The following is a 17,949-nucleotide window of genomic DNA, read 5'->3' on the forward strand; positions in this document are numbered from 1 at the left end:
CGTTTCTTAAACGTATGCTTATATGTACAGTATTTGTATTGTAACTTATTTTTGTCTTTTTATTTAAATCTTACTATAACAAAATTTATAAAATTGAAGTGAAAAGTAATTCTCGAAAGATAGAGAGATGAGTTTCAATAAATTTTACTAATCTTAGTTATTATGAATTATTTACTCAAAAGGTAACAACACAATTGGAATTTTGTCAACTAATTACATCCAATATAACAGTTGAACAGTGCCATTGTAGGATGATACAAAATGCCCATACAAAGACAGCTTCTTATTTTTCATTTTCACGTGAAGTAATTACAAAACACCAGCAGAATTCTTAAGCCGGATTTGGTTAGAAAGATTAGGAGTAAATTGTTACAGATGTAAGAGATTTGATATCAAATTCCAGCCCATCCATGATTTCTTATCAGCAGGGTTGGCAAAAGTTAGCTCAAACATCTCCTTGCTAGCATGTTCACCGGACTCGCAAAACCCAACGAGTTTTGCAACAATTTCAGCACTCTCTTTCACATTTTGTATATTAAGAGGGTCTGTCCATAATTTGTTCACCAGTTGCAACCTTCTCTGTTTGCCTACTGGTGGAATATCCCATTTCATGTACAGCATTTCTCTTTCCTCTGCTGTCAGTTTCGAACTCACTCTCTTCGCTAGATATTCCCTTTCTTGCTTAAGAGCCTTGATACTGCATTAAATATCACCTCAGTAGTTAATGTCATTTTTCTTATAACAAAAAGCTTCAAAGATGTATACGGGAAATCATCATAGGCTTCTATCTATTCATGCAAATTATAACATCATTTTTACGCCATCAAAAGGAATACTAATCTAGTGGGCTAAACATTGCAGTAATCATTGGTTAACGAAGAAATGAATATTAGAAAGCTAGAAATGAATGAAATATACTTACCCAAAAAAAAAAAAAAAAAAAAAAAATGAATGAAATACCTTGACGAAACAGAGCCTGCAGGTTCATCACCTAAGAGTGCAGGACTTGCATTGCCGAGCTCTGACAAATGCTGCTCTAACCATGTCAACCTTCTAAGCTCAACTTCCATATATATTTGATCCATCGGATCCCCTCTGAATAACAAATAAAATTGTGTACGGTGTACAATTGAAACGTGGCACAAATGCCATAACATGATGATCTGCTTTCTCTGCTCCTCGAACATCAAGTGCCATGGCATGGGAGATTGATCCATCATATCTGTCTCCTCAGTGGAAGCATCATTTGCCTCCAGCTCTAATACCTAATGCAAAACATGTGGCAGAAGTATAACTTGTTAGAAAGTCACAACACACTAATTATTTCACATCTGCAATAAGTACTCAAATCTAAAGCCTTTGAACTTTCTGATTGTCATCCACATTTTTTATTTCTTTTCGGACAAGTAAAATCATAGTGCATAAGAAGGATGCAAGAACAACCAGCCTCAAAGAAAAAGAAACACAGACACAAAGCATTAAAAGATTTCATGAATATACGAGAAATCTTGACAAGCGATCTTCATGGGCAGTATGTTACAAACTCTACTTATAAACGCATATACATATCTTGACAAGCGATCATCAATATTCAGGCCAGGGAAAAATAAATCCTTTTTGGAACAACAATATATCTGAAGAAGTAGAAACTATTTGCCAGATTGTTTTCACTTATAATGCACAGTGATTCTACTCCCTGACTTAACAAAACTTAGGCATATCTTCTTGAGATCGAATAGTGAATTATGATATCAGAAAACCACACATGATATACATATGGTTCTAACCTGGCAAACAAGAAGCTGCTTCTGGTATTGTAGCTTTGCCACCCGTTCTTTTAACTCTGTAACATAAGCTCTAATGCTGCGTATGTTTTCCTCAGCTGCATTCTTGAACATCCTCTGCACTTTCTTCACATCAACAGAATTTGCTTGCCGCACTGGAGTTCCCTCCCTTGATGAGATAGAGTTATTATTCCCATGACCCTTGATAGGGGTATCTACAAATGACTGAGGCAATGTATTGCTACAAGGCACCATATTGTTATTGTCAGGTGCCTTATTCTCAGTCTCATGTTCCATTATCTTCCGAGAAGAGGATAGCGGCGAGCACGGAGACCGTATTATATTTTGCATGTTTGCACTGTTATTCAAGGAGAAAGGACGCATTTTCTTCTTCTTGCATTGAGTCTTGAACTCTGGGGTCTTAGACTCTAGAATCTCCTCACTGTTCTGAAAAGATGAAACGAGAATGTCCATAGATTTCTGAACATTCTCAAGCTTCCTTTCTAAAGAAGCAATCACACTCCCTTGAGAGTTCAATCGAGTGAGTTCTTCCTTCAGGTTAGCTTTATCTCCAATGACTATATCTTCAGGAATAGAGCCAACTGCTTGTATGTCCTTAATATCAGACAACAGCCTCATTATGCTTTCAGCCGTTTCTTTGCTCCCCAGTCGATGGGAAGCGACCTCATTATGAAGTACTTCAAGTGCTCGATTTGCTTCCTCACCAAGCTGCCTTTGCCGTTGCTCAAGCTTCCGGATTTCATGCACAAGCATGGATGGATCTGTTGAATTAACTGACTGTCTCACCATTGCCTGTCTTCCAACAGCATTTCTAGGTCGAGTTTCTGAAATAGGTTTATTTAAAACTGTTTCATTTTCCACTGGAAAGGAAAGACACCTGGCTGTTTGAGAGGAAGGCCCACACTGGTTCGAACCCTGAAATTGTGATAGCCATAAGTTGACTGCGAACAGTGGAATTGAATTTATATACTTCAGTCACACTAAAGTACCTTATGCTCTTTATGTGCCTTTCTTTCTAGTTCCAGTTGGGATTGTGCGAGGTCTCTTTGACGCTTAAGCTCTTTCATTTCTCTCTCCATCTGCAATTTTATTTATTTCACAGAGAGCAAACAACAAGAAAAAGTTAAACAGAGAAAGAGGATGGTTCTTCTCATCACATATCTAGCTTTCTCTTTTTAAGCTAAAAAACAGAAACATTTCCGTATCAAGCAAAATAAGGAAAAATATATACATTGATGGCAGAGAGTGAAAGATATAATTATAGTAAGTGGTTTGTTCTTGTGTATATTCCAAGAAAATAAAAAAATGATGCCAGACCTACATGGCCGTAGAAGCAACCTTGCTATTTAACATCTAAAATGAGCAAACAAATTTAAGAAAACGTGTGCAATAGCAAACATAGATTTGTTGAAATTCCTAGATACGTAAAATAAACTGAAAAATGTCGCACAAAGGGGTGTCTAGACCCAAGTTGTCAATTGTTCCAAAGCCACAATTGTCTCTTGAGGTAAAGAAGTGACTTTTTTTTTTTTTTTTTTTTTTGGTATGATTAATAACAAAACAAACTTACCTGTTGAATTTTCTGCTCCTTTTTCATTAACAGAGACCTGAAGCATGAGGAGGAAGAAGGGTCTGGACTTCGTAACTCAGCTTCAAGTCTGGCCACTTCCTTCTGCAAATGCTTTACCAGTCTCTTGTCTGAAACAACCTGAAAGAAAAATATCGTCCCAACTTAGAGAGGCATCAACAGTGTAAGGTTTGTATATTTAGTGACAACCATGGAGAACCAGCCATGCAAAAACTAGTGTTTTGTTACATGACATTACCAGAATTGCTGTTAAAAGTTAAAAGGTTAATGGGAAACACCAAGTATATTTTAAATGAGAATACAGAGGGCTCACCATTAGTCCCATACATAAAAGTGCAAAATAGTAAAATATTTCCAAATCATTAAAATAAAATAAAACTAACTTGTGATGGATTGAAGTACTATACCATGTTCACTTTGGCATTGTTGGTAACTTCCTTTGCACTACTTGCAAATGAGAGTGTATTCCTTGTTTGCTCCACATGACTCAAAGAGGGACTGATAGTACATATAATTGCTGTTCGAGCATTTCCACCAAGTGAATGCTGCAATATTCGAGTAAGTTTTGAATCTCTATAAGGTATGTGACTGCTCCTTTTTCCACCACTGCAAACAGAAAAAACAAACAAGACAATGAATCCTAGACAGTAAAATTTGGACCAAAATACCGTCAACCTAAGGCATTGGCTATATGCTGGTTGTCAACTTGTCATGGCTAAGGTAAAGTACAATATACAGAATCTATATCAGAATGAAACAACAGTACAGAAAATTACAAACATCATTTTCCAACCCCTATGCACACGTGAAATTTGCTCCATATCTCATAATCAAAATTTGACTAAATTTCTTTATAGCATAATCCAGATTGATAATATTTCAACATTCCATTTGATCATCACAAACACACTAGTAGGCAGATCCTATATCATTCAATATTTTTGTTCATTTAGATAATCCAATATCAAGTTCACAGAAGATCTTTGCAACAAACCAGCCATTAAAGAACTCACCAGACCACTGCAAGAAAACTTAAATAAATATTATGTGACAATTCAAGTTTTTACTAGATCTTCTGCTCTTTGGCAAACTGAACTTTCAAATTTTATGGCTCTTGCAAAATAAAAAAAGTAGACAACACAATACTAGGACACAAGCCATGCAGACAGTATATATGACTGAATGGCATCCTAGGGGAGCTTCAAGCCCCTAATGCAACCAAAACAAGGAGTTTCACTATCATCCTTTTGCTCTAGCTCACCTCAGCTTTCTGATAACTGTTGTAAGTGTCAACAAACTACGGTTAATGTGACTGCCTTCCTTAAGTCTTATTCCATCCGCATTTGTTTGAGAGGCACGTTCACTTCCCGCAAGGTCCACAAGATTCTGTAAATTTTATAGCGCTTCAACCAACATAACTAAACTCTTGCTGACACAAGAATCTTATATAAGATGAGACATACCAAACTTGCTAGGAATGACTTTACACGGCCTGAATTTTCCCGAAGACTGCTCTCGATGGTCTGAAATAGGCGTGATCCATCAATAGAACGTGTTAGCACTATGCTTGCATATAAACCAAAAATGTAATACATGGCCAAACCAGAAAAGTAACATGTGATTACAATTAAAAAGAACTCCACCTCCACGATGATTGCCAGTAAACTGTAAAATGAAGGAAACGAAAGAACTAGTTCATGCTTGCATTGACATAAAGAGTTAGCGAAAGAAAATTACTAACTCAACAGAAATCTTATTAGCTGTGATTTCAGCAATAATTTGATTAATCAAATTGATTTAGTGAAAATTTCAAAGAAAGAGGAGGTCTAAATGAACCAAGAAGTATGTAAACATGGTTGGTCCCCGCCAATTGACCATTAAAAGATGGTTCCAAAGAGGCATTAAGGTCTACAGATTACCAACAAATTGAAAATTCCTCGTTCTTACCCCTGATTAAATGTTTAATAAGACCAAATGATAGAAACTAGCTCAGACCTAAAGCAGCCATAATTAAAAAGCTGAATGAAAATTATGTCTTGCAAATGATAGATGCTGTTACAGCTTATTGCAAACACTAAAGCAGCCATACTAAAATGCTGAATGAAGTTTATGCACCATGTGAGAAAAATTAAGAAAATTTTATCTAAACATATTAAGCTTACCAGTCTGATTATCTGATGTGATCTTGAGCTATTATCATTTAAAGCAGTTTCTCCCACTTGCCTTTGAGCTGCAAAGGAAAACATTTTCGATTTGCAGGTTACACTAGTCAAAACAGTGAAGTTGATTGTAGAGTTATGTAATTAAACCAAAATGAGTTTAATTTTATCAACAATTGGAGTAGACATAAAACATAGCATCACCATAAATACTTGAAAGAAAAAATTACAGCTCACATGACAGCATTGGACATTCAATAGCTAACCAAGCTCACTCAACTGAATGCTATACTTCTTTAGAATTTCTTTCTATTAGGAAAAAGAAAAGCATAAAAATCAACAGCCTACATTCTATAATCCTCTTTATTAGCAAGAAAGCTATTATGAAGACATGATTCTTTCAATACCTTCACAAATGCCAATTAAGTGCCTTAAATGTTGGCTGTCTTGAACAACTTCTTCAACTAGCTTTTCCACAATGGTCCCTTTCTGCATATGGAAACAATATTAAGAACAAGAGTTAATATTGAAATGTAAAAGAACCACTAGGAAATTACTGGTCAGTTGAGAAAAAAAATACCCTTATGTACCTCAGGATCATCCAAAAGCCGCAAGGAACTAGACTCATGATTCAAAAGGTCTACTACAGTCTCATTGTAGATCTCCAAAGCAGAAATTTTCAAAACAAAATCCCTCTCCTGATTCTGTAAGAGTAATACACAACAAGAGCAAGTATAGACTCAGCTAAAATTTTACTTAATCCAAACTATTTGATCTCAAGCCATTGTTCTATGCTAAGATTTGAATTATGAAGAAGTTCACCTAATATATATCAGGTAATATGGTGAAAATTTAGCTGTCCATGCATGGAAATTTCTCCAGTATCTTAACTTAACATGATATCATGTAATTCAACTTGTACAGCATCTTGCAAATCTGACTACAATAACCTAAAATGATGTGAAATATACTTACATTTTTTATGTGTTCATAGATGTCCTTAATTGCATTTTCGGATATTCCTCTCATGGTGAATGTCTTACCACTACCAGTCTGGCCATATGCAAAGATTGTTGCTGCAAATTGTATTCATAACAGAAAAAAAACTTTTAATTTTTTCCCAAAATAATATAAAAAATCTTAAAAAGAAATCATTACAAGGTGCATAATTATCAGAACAGTAAATAATTATGCATAGTTACCATTAATTCCCGTTAGAGCAGATAAGGCAACATCCTTAGCTCCTTCTTCATAAACCTTTTGAGTTGAACAGGCAGGCTCAAAAACTTTATCTGTCACGTATACATAACAGTAAACTAAAAATTCAACTAACTAATTAAATTGCACAAGAAACTAGAAATCAAAACCAGTATTCTCTAAAAGCACACTCCAGATTCCACTCTCCTAAATCTATTCAGTTACATCAAACCAAATGTTATTCTTTAAACCTCCTCTAGTTAATAGTCATTGACACTGAAGGTGGGACTAGTTAAACACAGGGGAAACATACCAAAGGTGTAGGGGATCGTGGGCCGTTCATGGTTTGGATTCTTGAAAACAATCTTCTGGTCGTCTATGCAATCCCAAGCGATGAGATCATACATGGCTTGTTCTTTCCGGTTCAATGGCCTCATACGAACAGTAACTAATATCTTCTCCTCGCTAACTTTTGGACCACCTGGAGTACATGAAGGGGTCCTTTGTATCTTACATAAAGGTGTGGCTGGTGTCCCAACCATGTTTATCCCTAAGTATCCCCTGAAGTCCAAAATCAAAATGGTATATGTTATTGGTAATTAGAACTCAGATTGAAAACCATGACTAACAATTTTGTCATTACCAAGGAAACCATCCCTTATTATGGCTAAAAGAATTTGGTTTTTTCATTCAAATTTTAGCAGTTCGCTTGCATTGTAGTATAAAAAAGGATTTGATTAGAGCAAATCTAATAAAAAGTTTATAATTACAGGAGATAAATTATGGCCGTGCTTTATGCTTAATAAGCATCATTAAATCCTTCATAAAAAATATACTCTAAGATTATCAATATAAAATCAAAATGAATTTAATATATTCTATTTTTGTCTTTCCTTTCTTATAAATAACAAATTAAGCTAGAGTAGACACAAAACATCATAAATTATACTATGTCAGCATTATTAAGTCCTTTAAAAAAAAAGAAAAAAAAAGAAAAAAAAATGCATCAAGAAACTTATAAACGGAGAACTAGATCAATTCTTGCACATTCAACAAATTTCGCCTAAAGAAACAGAAAAATTAAAAATGAAAGAGATAAATATTTAACTAAACTAAAATCACAGAAACTTCTTCAACTTGCAAGAAGTACATTTCTCTCTCTCTCTCTCTCTCTCTCTCTTTTCCTTTGTATTTTTGAACAATCCAGCAAAAATCACCTGAAAAAAGACAGTAAATAAACAACGAAAATGCATCACTTACAGTCAAATCGAAGTGTTAAAAGATTCAAAAAGAGAGACGAGGCGCGTGAGTTCTTGAAAACCGGCCGCCCTGAAATCAAGAAGTCAGTGAAAGGAAGGTGTAAGGACACCAATTCCGTCTTTCACATGAGAAGTTGAGTGAAGGTGAAGATGAAAATTACTGCACTGTTCTCTGAGGTTTTTGAGTTGAAAGTGATTGACAGAGAGAGAGAGAGAGAGCGGGTATTGAAGAGAAGTAACGGATATGTTTTCGTTTTGTTTTTATTATTATTTTTCTGTTACTTTTCCCGTTCTGTGCGCGCACCAGAAGAGAGAGGCGTCTGACATTTTGAATTTAAAGGTTCGATCGCCAGGCACGTGTGCCAATCAAATGCTACAAGGTTTTATGGGCTTATTGGGCTCAAAAGATAATTTAATAGGCCCAACTGAGCTCCTGGACCTTGATTTTTGTTTTTCGTAAAAGATATTTAATGATTTATGAGTTTCATATCTTCTCTATTTTTCATACCAATAACTATTTGAAATGAGAGGTTTAGCTAGAATATTTACATTTTTACATTTAAAATATTTTTTTTAATTGTATAATGGTTTTGAAATAACTTGTTTCTTAATAATGAACCTAAATAATCTTCTACATGCAATGCATGAAGTATAAAAACTGTTACATGTAACTGGAAAAAAAAAAAAATATATATATATATATATATATATATATTCAAGAGTCATATTTTGATAGCATTTAACCTAAAAGGAAAAAAAAATCTTCAAGCAACATACGAATATAATTAAAGAAAAAGAGTTCTAATGTTAGAGGAAGTGGATGTGGAGCCCATTCCCAATAGGAAAAGGTCCAATTCAAATAAAAGCCCAAGGAAAATGTGAGAAATCCATGAAAAAAAGCAGGTGAGATAAGAAACAAAATGTCTAAGAAGCAATCAAAGAGATTTATTCTATTCCTTGAGTTTTTGGATTCAAACTTTAGGGTTATTGTGGTTTACCTGATTCATTAGATTTGTAAAGTATTCAAAGGATCTCGAAGATTAGTTGAGGTACGCACAAATTAAGTCGAACAACCCGGTTACCAAAAAAAAAAAAAAAAAGAAAGTCTGATGAAAAAGTAACCAAAGTTCCCTCCCAAAATTTCTTGTGTATGAAGTTTTAACTTTGTGGGAAGTCTCCATTTTTTCATAACATATTTACCACTCTTTGTATTTTCCTGCTCAACACACACAAATCACGAATCTATTCTGAAAAATCATTGAAAGAGTTCAAAACTCTTTCAAATTACAACTACTTTTGCTTCTTTTGATTATATGAAGAGTTTTCAGAAATAAAAAAATAACTAAAAATTGTTTTTAGAAAAAACATGTGATAGATGATTTTAACAAAGAAGTGTTTTGGCATTTCCAGAAGCATGTAACCAGAAACTAAAACCAAATTTCTTTCGACTTCTTGAAGCCTGCAATGGTGTTGGTATTGACGAATGTGAGAAGATGTATCCATCTTACACTCTGTTTAGTTGGTGGATGGTCATTGGTTTGGTAGGGACTTCGTCATTTACTATAAGCACTTTCTCAATATTAAAATAAACAGAAGACCTTTTCTTTCATTTTCAAATTTTTACCTTTATCATTTTTTATAATTAATAAAACTTGTTTTCTCGTAATTACAGTATCATTATTATAAAGAATTCTTAAAGTTATATAACTAAATAATTTACTGATTTTAAAAGTGTTCTTTTTACTAACAATTTAAAGGACAACAATATATATTTTGTTAGGGACTAAACTTTAATTATAATCTCATTTCTCAACTTTATTATAAATTCTATTTTCAAATTTTTTTTAGATATTATTATGTACTTCAAAATTTCGGAAACTATTAAAAATCCCCTTATAATTATTGAAAACCCTCTGACAAGGGAGAATTTTTAATAATTAAGGGGTGTTTAAAAATCAACGAGGATTAATGGTTTCGGAAAATTTTGGTATGCTTCATATTAAACAATCTCACAAAAGGTATATAAAATAAACCTCTACATGAAATTTCAATTCTAAGTTTTATAGGTGTTGTGTGTGATTTTTCTGCCAAGCTCGGGCCAACTCGAGGATATATCTCGATCCAGAATGAGCTTGATAACTATGATTGATCGACCAAGCATAAGTTTGAGCATAAGCTAGTCGCGAACAATTCAAGGAGTCGTTCAATCAATCCCCAAATTATTTCAAATCCCAAATATTGCGGGAAAGACTGGATCAACGGTGATCACTGCGCAATCACAGCGCCCGATCACGAAGATATCGGAATTATGATTCAAATAAGTTGTAATCCCCTAAATTTTGTTTTTTCCTTTGTATCAATCTTGTATATAAACTCTCTCAGACAATGAGAAGGGGGTTACGAATTTTAGATAAAAATCTTATTGTAAGCTCTCACAGCCATGGTTGTTAGTATCCTATGATGCCCGATACGTATCATACAATACGATTCGATACAGGTCACCAACGATATGTATCAGAGAGTGTATCATAAACCATTCGATACGTTGATATGTATTCTACGATACGATACGTATCCGTTCGTATCCTTAAAAATATCGATATAAATCGATACGACTTTATTATTTTGGTCCAAAGGTCCAAAAAAAATTTCGGGTCGAAACCGGGTCACCCAACCTGATTCACTAAAACCTGTCCAAATTTACCTATTTTGCATGAAGAAAGTGAAGAGGAATATGTATTACCCATTTTACATGATAATAATAATATAAGTGGAGATATAGATATTGACATTGATATTGGAATTTTGTGATTAATTTTGATTATATAATACCGTAATTTAAAGTCAATAATACCACAAAATTCTTTAATTAATCTTAGGGATTATATTAATTTTCAGAAAATTTTGATTATTTTATTAATTTTTTTGAAAAAGGCGTATCTTACGATACGATACGATACGCGATACACGATTCAAAAAATTAAGTTTTCGATACACGATTTTATAACCATGCTCACAGCAAATACAAAAACACAGTGGACATAGGCTGTTAACCCGGCCGAACCACTTTAAAAATCTCTTTGTTGTTAGTTCAGTTCATTCATATTCATTGTTGATTTTCACTAATCATGCAAACATCGGTTCCTATCTCGGCAAGGTCGATCGAATCACACTGGTTGGTACATAATTTTGTATCAATATTTTGGCGCTAGAAGGAGGGCTTCCGCCAATATTTCAAATATTTTGGCAAACATTCACTGCAATTTACCTGTTCTAGGGCCACAGTGGTGTACACCAGATCGAAAACTACCACCGAAAATCACGAGAACGTGGAAATCACCCACCAAAAGGTGCAACAGGAGAACGTTGGACGTCGACCACCTGTGTCGCCAACTCAGCACACTGCGAACAACCAAGGGGCAGGGACGTCAACCCCCGAGAACAACCAACTAATAGAGATGATTAGGACAATGGTTGCACAGGCGGTGCAACAGAACGTGGCTGAGCTGAGGAACCAATAACCCCTTGGCCAAAACCACGACCAGCCGCATTTCTCCAACGCAATCCCAACAGGTATGAATTCTGCAGGTGGACAGTCTATTTCTTCACCGCCAAGGGCCGATCAACACCTCCAACCTCTCAGGCAACACTCCACGAACGAGCGTGAGTCTCGCGGGCAAACAAACCCTGGGAGGTGGCCGGGGAAACAGCCATTGAGGGAAAGTGAAGGCGACGGATACCACCGAGAAGCTCGGCAATATCCCCAACGTCAACGTGCCAGTTTTAACCCACGCCCAAGGCAAGATCGATCTTCCCATGCTCGTGAAGTGAGTCTTGTGCGTCAATCTAGCAATGACCGACGTTCCGATTATGACCGACGTAACGAGCAACGCACTAACGAGCATGATAGCACATATCTACCCAGCCATCATGACTCGACCTCGCGCATCAATACGCACACCAGAGGAGCTTCGCAAGCAACATACTTGCGGACTCATTTGCTCGAGGTGAGGCTTAACAGAGCCAGCCAGGGCAACCAAAATGAAGACTTAGATCGCATGCAGTGGATGCTTGATGATCTAAAAGCTCGCTAGAACAACTTGGCGGAGGAAGTAATAAGTTTTCCCTTTACGGAGGAAGTTTGTCAGGCCCCACTCCCACAAGGGTTCAGAGCACCCGAAAGCAAGTTTAACAGGAGAAATGACCCCAGCGACCACCTCGACAACTTCAATAACCTGATGGAGTTACACCAGGTCAGTGACTTACTTAGCGAAATGTCGGTGCTTCGCAGTCACATTAGTCAGAGATGCCAAGAGGTGGTACAAAAGGCTCAAGGCGAACTCCATCAACTCCTAGCAACAATTCTCCTCGTTGTACTGCAATGTCTGTAGGCTGCTTCATCCCTGAAGTAGCCAGAGCCTTCGTGATGGCTGTAGAGGTAGCCGTTTTCTTCTTTTTTGGCTTTTCAACCCACATTTCTTCAAGGAAAAAGGCAAAAGAGTTAGCAATCTATTTACGCGGGAAACCAAGGCGAGCAAGTAACAATTTAACCTTTCTCCAAAAGCGTTAGAAAATTGGCCTCGTCCCGACAAAAGTCGTACTCTTTCAGGTGAGGAAGCGTAAGAAGCTCATTAATGTTACGTAAATTGTCTGAAAAATCACTAAAACGCTGCAGCCTCTGTAAGCTCGTAGCTGGAAGATAACTTTGCTCGACATTAACTGCAAAAAAAAGACAGTACGATCAATTAGAATGTTCAGCTCGAGAAAAATCCTTGCACGTACACGGGAAGCCCGAGCCTTACTCTTTTTTGCAGTGAAGACACCGGTCTCTCGTGCTTCATAGAAAAAGAAGTAAGAATCCCAGTGTGAAACTTACTTCGGGATGTCGACCAGTCCATTGAAACGTACTCTTCTCACTTTGGAAAGGTAGTACGTCTAGTCTTGCCCTTTTTTGAGCCTGTACAAGTGGACGAGCTCTTCAATAGATGACTCGCCCAAGTCAGCGATCATGTACACGATGTACATCGCGATAATGATCATGTAAGAATTGGCCGTCAGTTGAAGAGGAATAATGTCGAATCGCCTCAACACGTTATCGATGAAGTAGTGTGGGGGAATGAATACCCCGCACCTAAGGAGAGTCTCAGAGGTTGCTACCCATCCATGTGGGGGGTCCTTCTAAGAATATCCCCCCGGAACCATCAAGTTAAGTTGCGGGGCGTAGACTGCTCTTATGCATTCAAGATCCCCAAGAGTGATCGAGGATTGTGGTTCTCTTCGTAGCCTATGGGTTAGAGACAGTGGGGATTGGGTTAGCTGAATCGAAGCATGATTGGATAAGCTCGCAGCGTCGGGGTCTGAGCTTCGAGCGACGAATTCTTCAGAAACCTCGGGGGACACATCCCTAAGGGTTGCCAAGCCTATCGGTGAATCGAACATTCGGTCTATAGTATGACTACTGGAGGAAGACATGGTTGTAGCTTGTTTCTGTGTACTTGAAAAAATAAGCGAACATGTGTCAGAGCTCGAACAAATCAACGACCATTCCACACTCGCTTCTATTTCAGGCACCCGAGATAGCTCGTGCAATACAACGAAGAGACGCGACCTACCCGAGATACCCGCGACCACCACATCACCACGTTAAACCCCTTTAAAACCTGAGACCCTCGAAGACGCAACCAAAAACCCTACTAAAACCTTAAAACATCCAATGTGGCCACTACAGTAGCCACCCTTTGACGCAAAAAAATAAAAAAATAATAATAAATAAAAAAATAAAGAAGAAGAAGAAGAAAATAAGGAAAAAAGCCTTACCAGAATAAGAAAAGTGTTGGGAACTCGTGAGAAAGACCACGGGATGACATAAGAACAACGAAAAAGGAGAACCAGAGTCAGAATAACTTTCAGAGTGACTATTCTGAGGTTTTTCGCTACCTTTTATAGTGGTTTGTATAAGAGGCGAAAGGGCGGGGTTTAATCATGGTCGTTGACTTACAATCAATCCTGACCCTTTATTCATCGAGCAATCTCAGCCCATAATCGTGGCCACGTGTCGACCATCTACAAAGAGCGACGAACCGTCAGATTGCTATAATGATGACCGTTACTGCATGTCGCCTCGACTTCGCGCGTGAATAGTTGACTTCACCCACACGCGACGAAACGTAACTGACAAAGGCTGTCGCATTTAATGCGGCATGACCACGCAGAAATTACATGTATATCCTGATTGTTCATATCTTGAGTTTTGACAGGTACCATAGGGAATAAAGATTCAAGTGTGAGGTATGTAGGTCAAGCATAAGGTCAATCACGGGGGCCCAGTCAGACACGCACTCGGAGACTCATTGTTGAAGCCAAGCTTAGCATTAGATCGAGCAGTAGTCTTCGAAGCCTGAAACAAACATCGAACACTAGGGGGTAGATGTTGTGTGTGATTTTTCCGCCAAGCTCAGGCTAACTCGAGGATATAGTTCAATCCAAAATAAGCTCGACAACTATGATTGATCAACCCAGCATAAGCTAGTCACGAACAATTCAAGGAGTCATTCAATCAATCCCTATATTACTTCAAATCCCAGATATTGCAAGAAAAACTGGATCAATGGTGATCACTGTGCAATCACAGCGCCCAATTGCGAGGATATTGAAATTATGATTCGAATCGGTTGTAATCCCCTAAATTTCGTTTTTTCCTTTGTATCAATCTTGTATATAAACCCTCTCAGACAATGAGGAGGGGGTTACGAATTTCAGATAAGAATCGCATTGTAAGCTCTCATAATAAATACAAAAACACAGTGGATGTAGGCTGTTAACCTAGCCGAACCACTTTAAAAATCTCTTTGTTCTTAGTTCATTTCATTCATATTCATCACTGATTTTCACTAATCACGTATATATCGGTTCCGATCCCAACAAGGTCAATCAGATCACGCTGATTGGTACAGAATTATGTAACAACAATAGGTTGGTGACATTATGTGGTTAATGATATAACATTTAAAATGTATTATATTGTTGTAAATTTTATTTATCAAATAAAAAAAAAAAGTTGAGTCAATTGAAGAGTATCAAAAAATTACGGAATTTTCGTGGTTACAAATCCACTAAGAAGCCGAATAAGTGAAAAGGAAAGAATATTTGGTAAGTGTAAAGTTATGTTAATTTGATGAGGTTGAAAAGTAGGGAAGAAAAGGTGGCAAAGTCAATTATGGTGGTTATAGGTTGATCCTCTTATTTTATAGGCACAATGAAATATTCAAAACCAACGGTTTCGGTTGAGAAAATATTATTAGCGATAGCTTTATGAGAGCAAGTGGCATAAAGCAAATTATTAGGTATGAGACAAAACCCACACCCACACCGACAACGTGAAATTCAAGGATAAATTGTTGAAATCAGAAAACCATGTGAGATGTTTGTAATTTTATTTATTTATTTATTTATTTATTTTTAATCATTTTTTAGATGAGTTTATGCAGATTTCAATTAATCTTTCGTGAAACTATTAGTCATGATCCTGAAATTATAGTCACTCTGATTAATATTTAAGAGATTCAAATTTAGGAGTTCATGAAATCTTTTTTGTTCTTTTACTATTAGACCACTCAATGATGATTTGTTAATAATTGTTTTCACTATTTATCTCTCTCTTATTTATCACAAAAAAAATATATTTTATCTTATTAACATTGCATTTTCCTTTTCCATGATGCATATGCTTCTTATTTTCTCTTTACTCCTGACTTACTTAGCGAAATGTCGGTGCTTCGCAGTCACATTAGTCAGAGATGCCAAGAGGTGGTACAAAAGGCTCAAGGCGAACTCCATCAACTCCTAGCAACAATTCTCCTCGTTGTACTGCAATGTCTGTAGGCTGCTTCATCCCTGAAGTAGCCAGAGCCTTCGTGATGGCTGTAGAGGTAGCCGTTTTCTTCTTTTTTGGCTTTTCAACCCACATTTCTTCAAGGAAAAAGGCAAAAGAGTTAGCAATCTATTTACGCGGGAAACCAAGGCGAGCAAGTAACAATTTAACCTTTCTCCAAAAGCGTTAGAAAATTGGCCTCGTCCCGACAAAAGTCGTACTCTTTCAGGTGAGGAAGCGTAAGAAGCTCATTAATGTTACGTAAATTGTCTGAAAAATCACTAAAACGCTGCAGCCTCTGTAAGCTCGTAGCTGGAAGATAACTTTGCTCGACATTAACTGCAAAAAAAAGACAGTACGATCAATTAGAATGTTCAGCTCGAGAAAAATCCTTGCACGTACACGGGAAGCCCGAGCCTTACTCTTTTTTGCAGTGAAGACACCGGTCTCTCGTGCTTCATAGAAAAAGAAGTAAGAATCCCAGTGTGAAACTTACTTCGGGATGTCGACCAGTCCATTGAAACGTACTCTTCTCACTTTGGAAAGGTAGTACGTCTAGTCTTGCCCTTTTTTGAGCCTGTACAAGTGGACGAGCTCTTCAATAGATGACTCGCCCAAGTCAGCGATCATGTACACGATGTACATCGCGATAATGATCATGTAAGAATTGGCCGTCAGTTGAAGAGGAATAATGTCGAATCGCCTCAACACGTTATCGATGAAGTAGTGTGGGGGAATGAATACCCCGCACCTAAGGAGAGTCTCAGAGGTTGCTACCCATCCATGTGGGGGGTCCTTCTAAGAATATCCCCCCGGAACCATCAAGTTAAGTTGCGGGGCGTAGACTGCTCTTATGCATTCAAGATCCCCAAGAGTGATCGAGGATTGTGGTTCTCTTCGTAGCCTATGGGTTAGAGACAGTGGGGATTGGGTTAGCTGAATCGAAGCATGATTGGATAAGCTCGCAGCGTCGGGGTCTGAGCTTCGAGCGACGAATTCTTCAGAAACCTCGGGGGACACATCCCTAAGGGTTGCCAAGCCTATCGGTGAATCGAACATTCGGTCTATAGTATGACTACTGGAGGAAGACATGGTTGTAGCTTGTTTCTGTGTACCTGAAAAAATAAGCGAACATGTGTCAGAGCTCGAACAAATCAACGACCATTCCACACTCGCTTCTATTTCAGGCACCCGAGATAGCTCGTGCAATACAACGAAGAGACGCGACCTACCCGAGATACCTGCGACCACCACGTTAAACCCTTTTAAAACCTAAGACCTTCGAAGACGCAATCAAAAACCCTACTAAAACCTTAAAACATCCAATGTGGCCACTACAGTAGCCACCCTTTGACGCAAAAAAATAAAAAAATAATAATAAATAAAAAAATAAAGAAGAAGAAGAAGAAAATAAGGAAAAAAGCCTTACCAGAATAAGAAAAGTGTTGGGAACTCGTGAGAAAGACCACGGGATGACATAAGAACAACGAAAAAGGAGAACCAGAGTCAGAATAACTTTCAGAGTGACTATTCTGAGGTTTTTCGCTACCTTTTATAGTGGTTTGTATAAGAGGCGAAAGGGCGGGGTTTAATCATGGTCGTTGACTTACAATCAATCCTGACCCTTTATTCATCGAGCAATCTCAGCCCATAATCGTGGCCACGTGTCGACCATCTACAAAGAGCGACGAACCGTCAGATTGCTATAATGATGACCGTTACTGCATGTCGCCTCGACTTCGCGCGTGAATAGTTGACTTCACCCACACGCGACGAAACGTAACTGACAAAGGCTGTCGCATTTAATGCGGCATGACCACGCAGAAATTACATGTATATCCTGATTGTTCATATCTTGAGTTTTGACAGGTACCATAGGGAATAAAGATTCAAGTGTGAGGTATGTAGGTCAAGCATAAGGTCAATCACGGGGGCCCAGTCAGACACGCACTCGGAGACTCATTGTTGAAGCCAAGCTTAGCATTAGATCGAGCAGTAGTCTTCGAAGCCTGAAACAAGCATCGAACACTAGGGGGTAAATGTTGTGTGTGATTTTTCTGCCAAGCTCAGG

At 37.5% G+C, this 17,949-nt stretch overlaps 1 protein-coding gene across 1 annotated transcript; it reads right to left on the reverse strand.

Annotated features, from left to right (window-relative positions):
* Positions 1-258: 258 nt before the first annotated feature.
* On the reverse strand, positions 259-7,402 carry LOC116125861 (kinesin-like protein KIN-7B). The gene is made up of 14 exons (XM_031411578.1): positions 7,063-7,402; positions 6,755-6,844; positions 6,528-6,628; positions 6,143-6,256; positions 5,960-6,041; positions 5,556-5,623; positions 4,857-4,916; positions 4,655-4,779; positions 3,801-3,999; positions 3,376-3,513; positions 2,795-2,884; positions 1,788-2,720; positions 961-1,265; positions 259-697 (listed from the first exon to the last, which is right to left on the reverse strand). The coding sequence occupies exons 1-14, from the start codon at positions 7,289-7,291 to the stop codon at positions 370-372; spliced, it is 2,862 nt and encodes a 953-aa protein (XP_031267438.1). The 5' UTR covers positions 7,292-7,402; the 3' UTR covers positions 259-369.
* Positions 7,403-17,949: the final 10,547 nt, after the last annotated feature.

This window comes from Pistacia vera, unplaced genomic scaffold (assembly GCF_008641045.1).
Source record: "Pistacia vera cultivar Batoury unplaced genomic scaffold, PisVer_v2 Contig173, whole genome shotgun sequence".
NCBI classification, from domain to species: Eukaryota; Viridiplantae; Streptophyta; class Magnoliopsida; order Sapindales; family Anacardiaceae; genus Pistacia; species Pistacia vera.

Coding starts and splice junctions, on each gene's coding strand:
- LOC116125861 (XM_031411578.1), bottom strand. CDS start 7,291: ATGGTTGGGACACCAGCCACACCTTTATGTAAGATACAAAGGACCCCT. Junction 6,845..7,062: donor CACGATCCCCTACACCTTTG/GTATGTTTCCCC, acceptor TATACGTGACAG/ATAAAGTTTTTGAGCCTGCC. Junction 2,721..2,794: donor AGGCACATAAAGAGCATAAG/GTACTTTAGTGT, acceptor TCACAATTTCAG/GGTTCGAACCAGTGTGGGCC.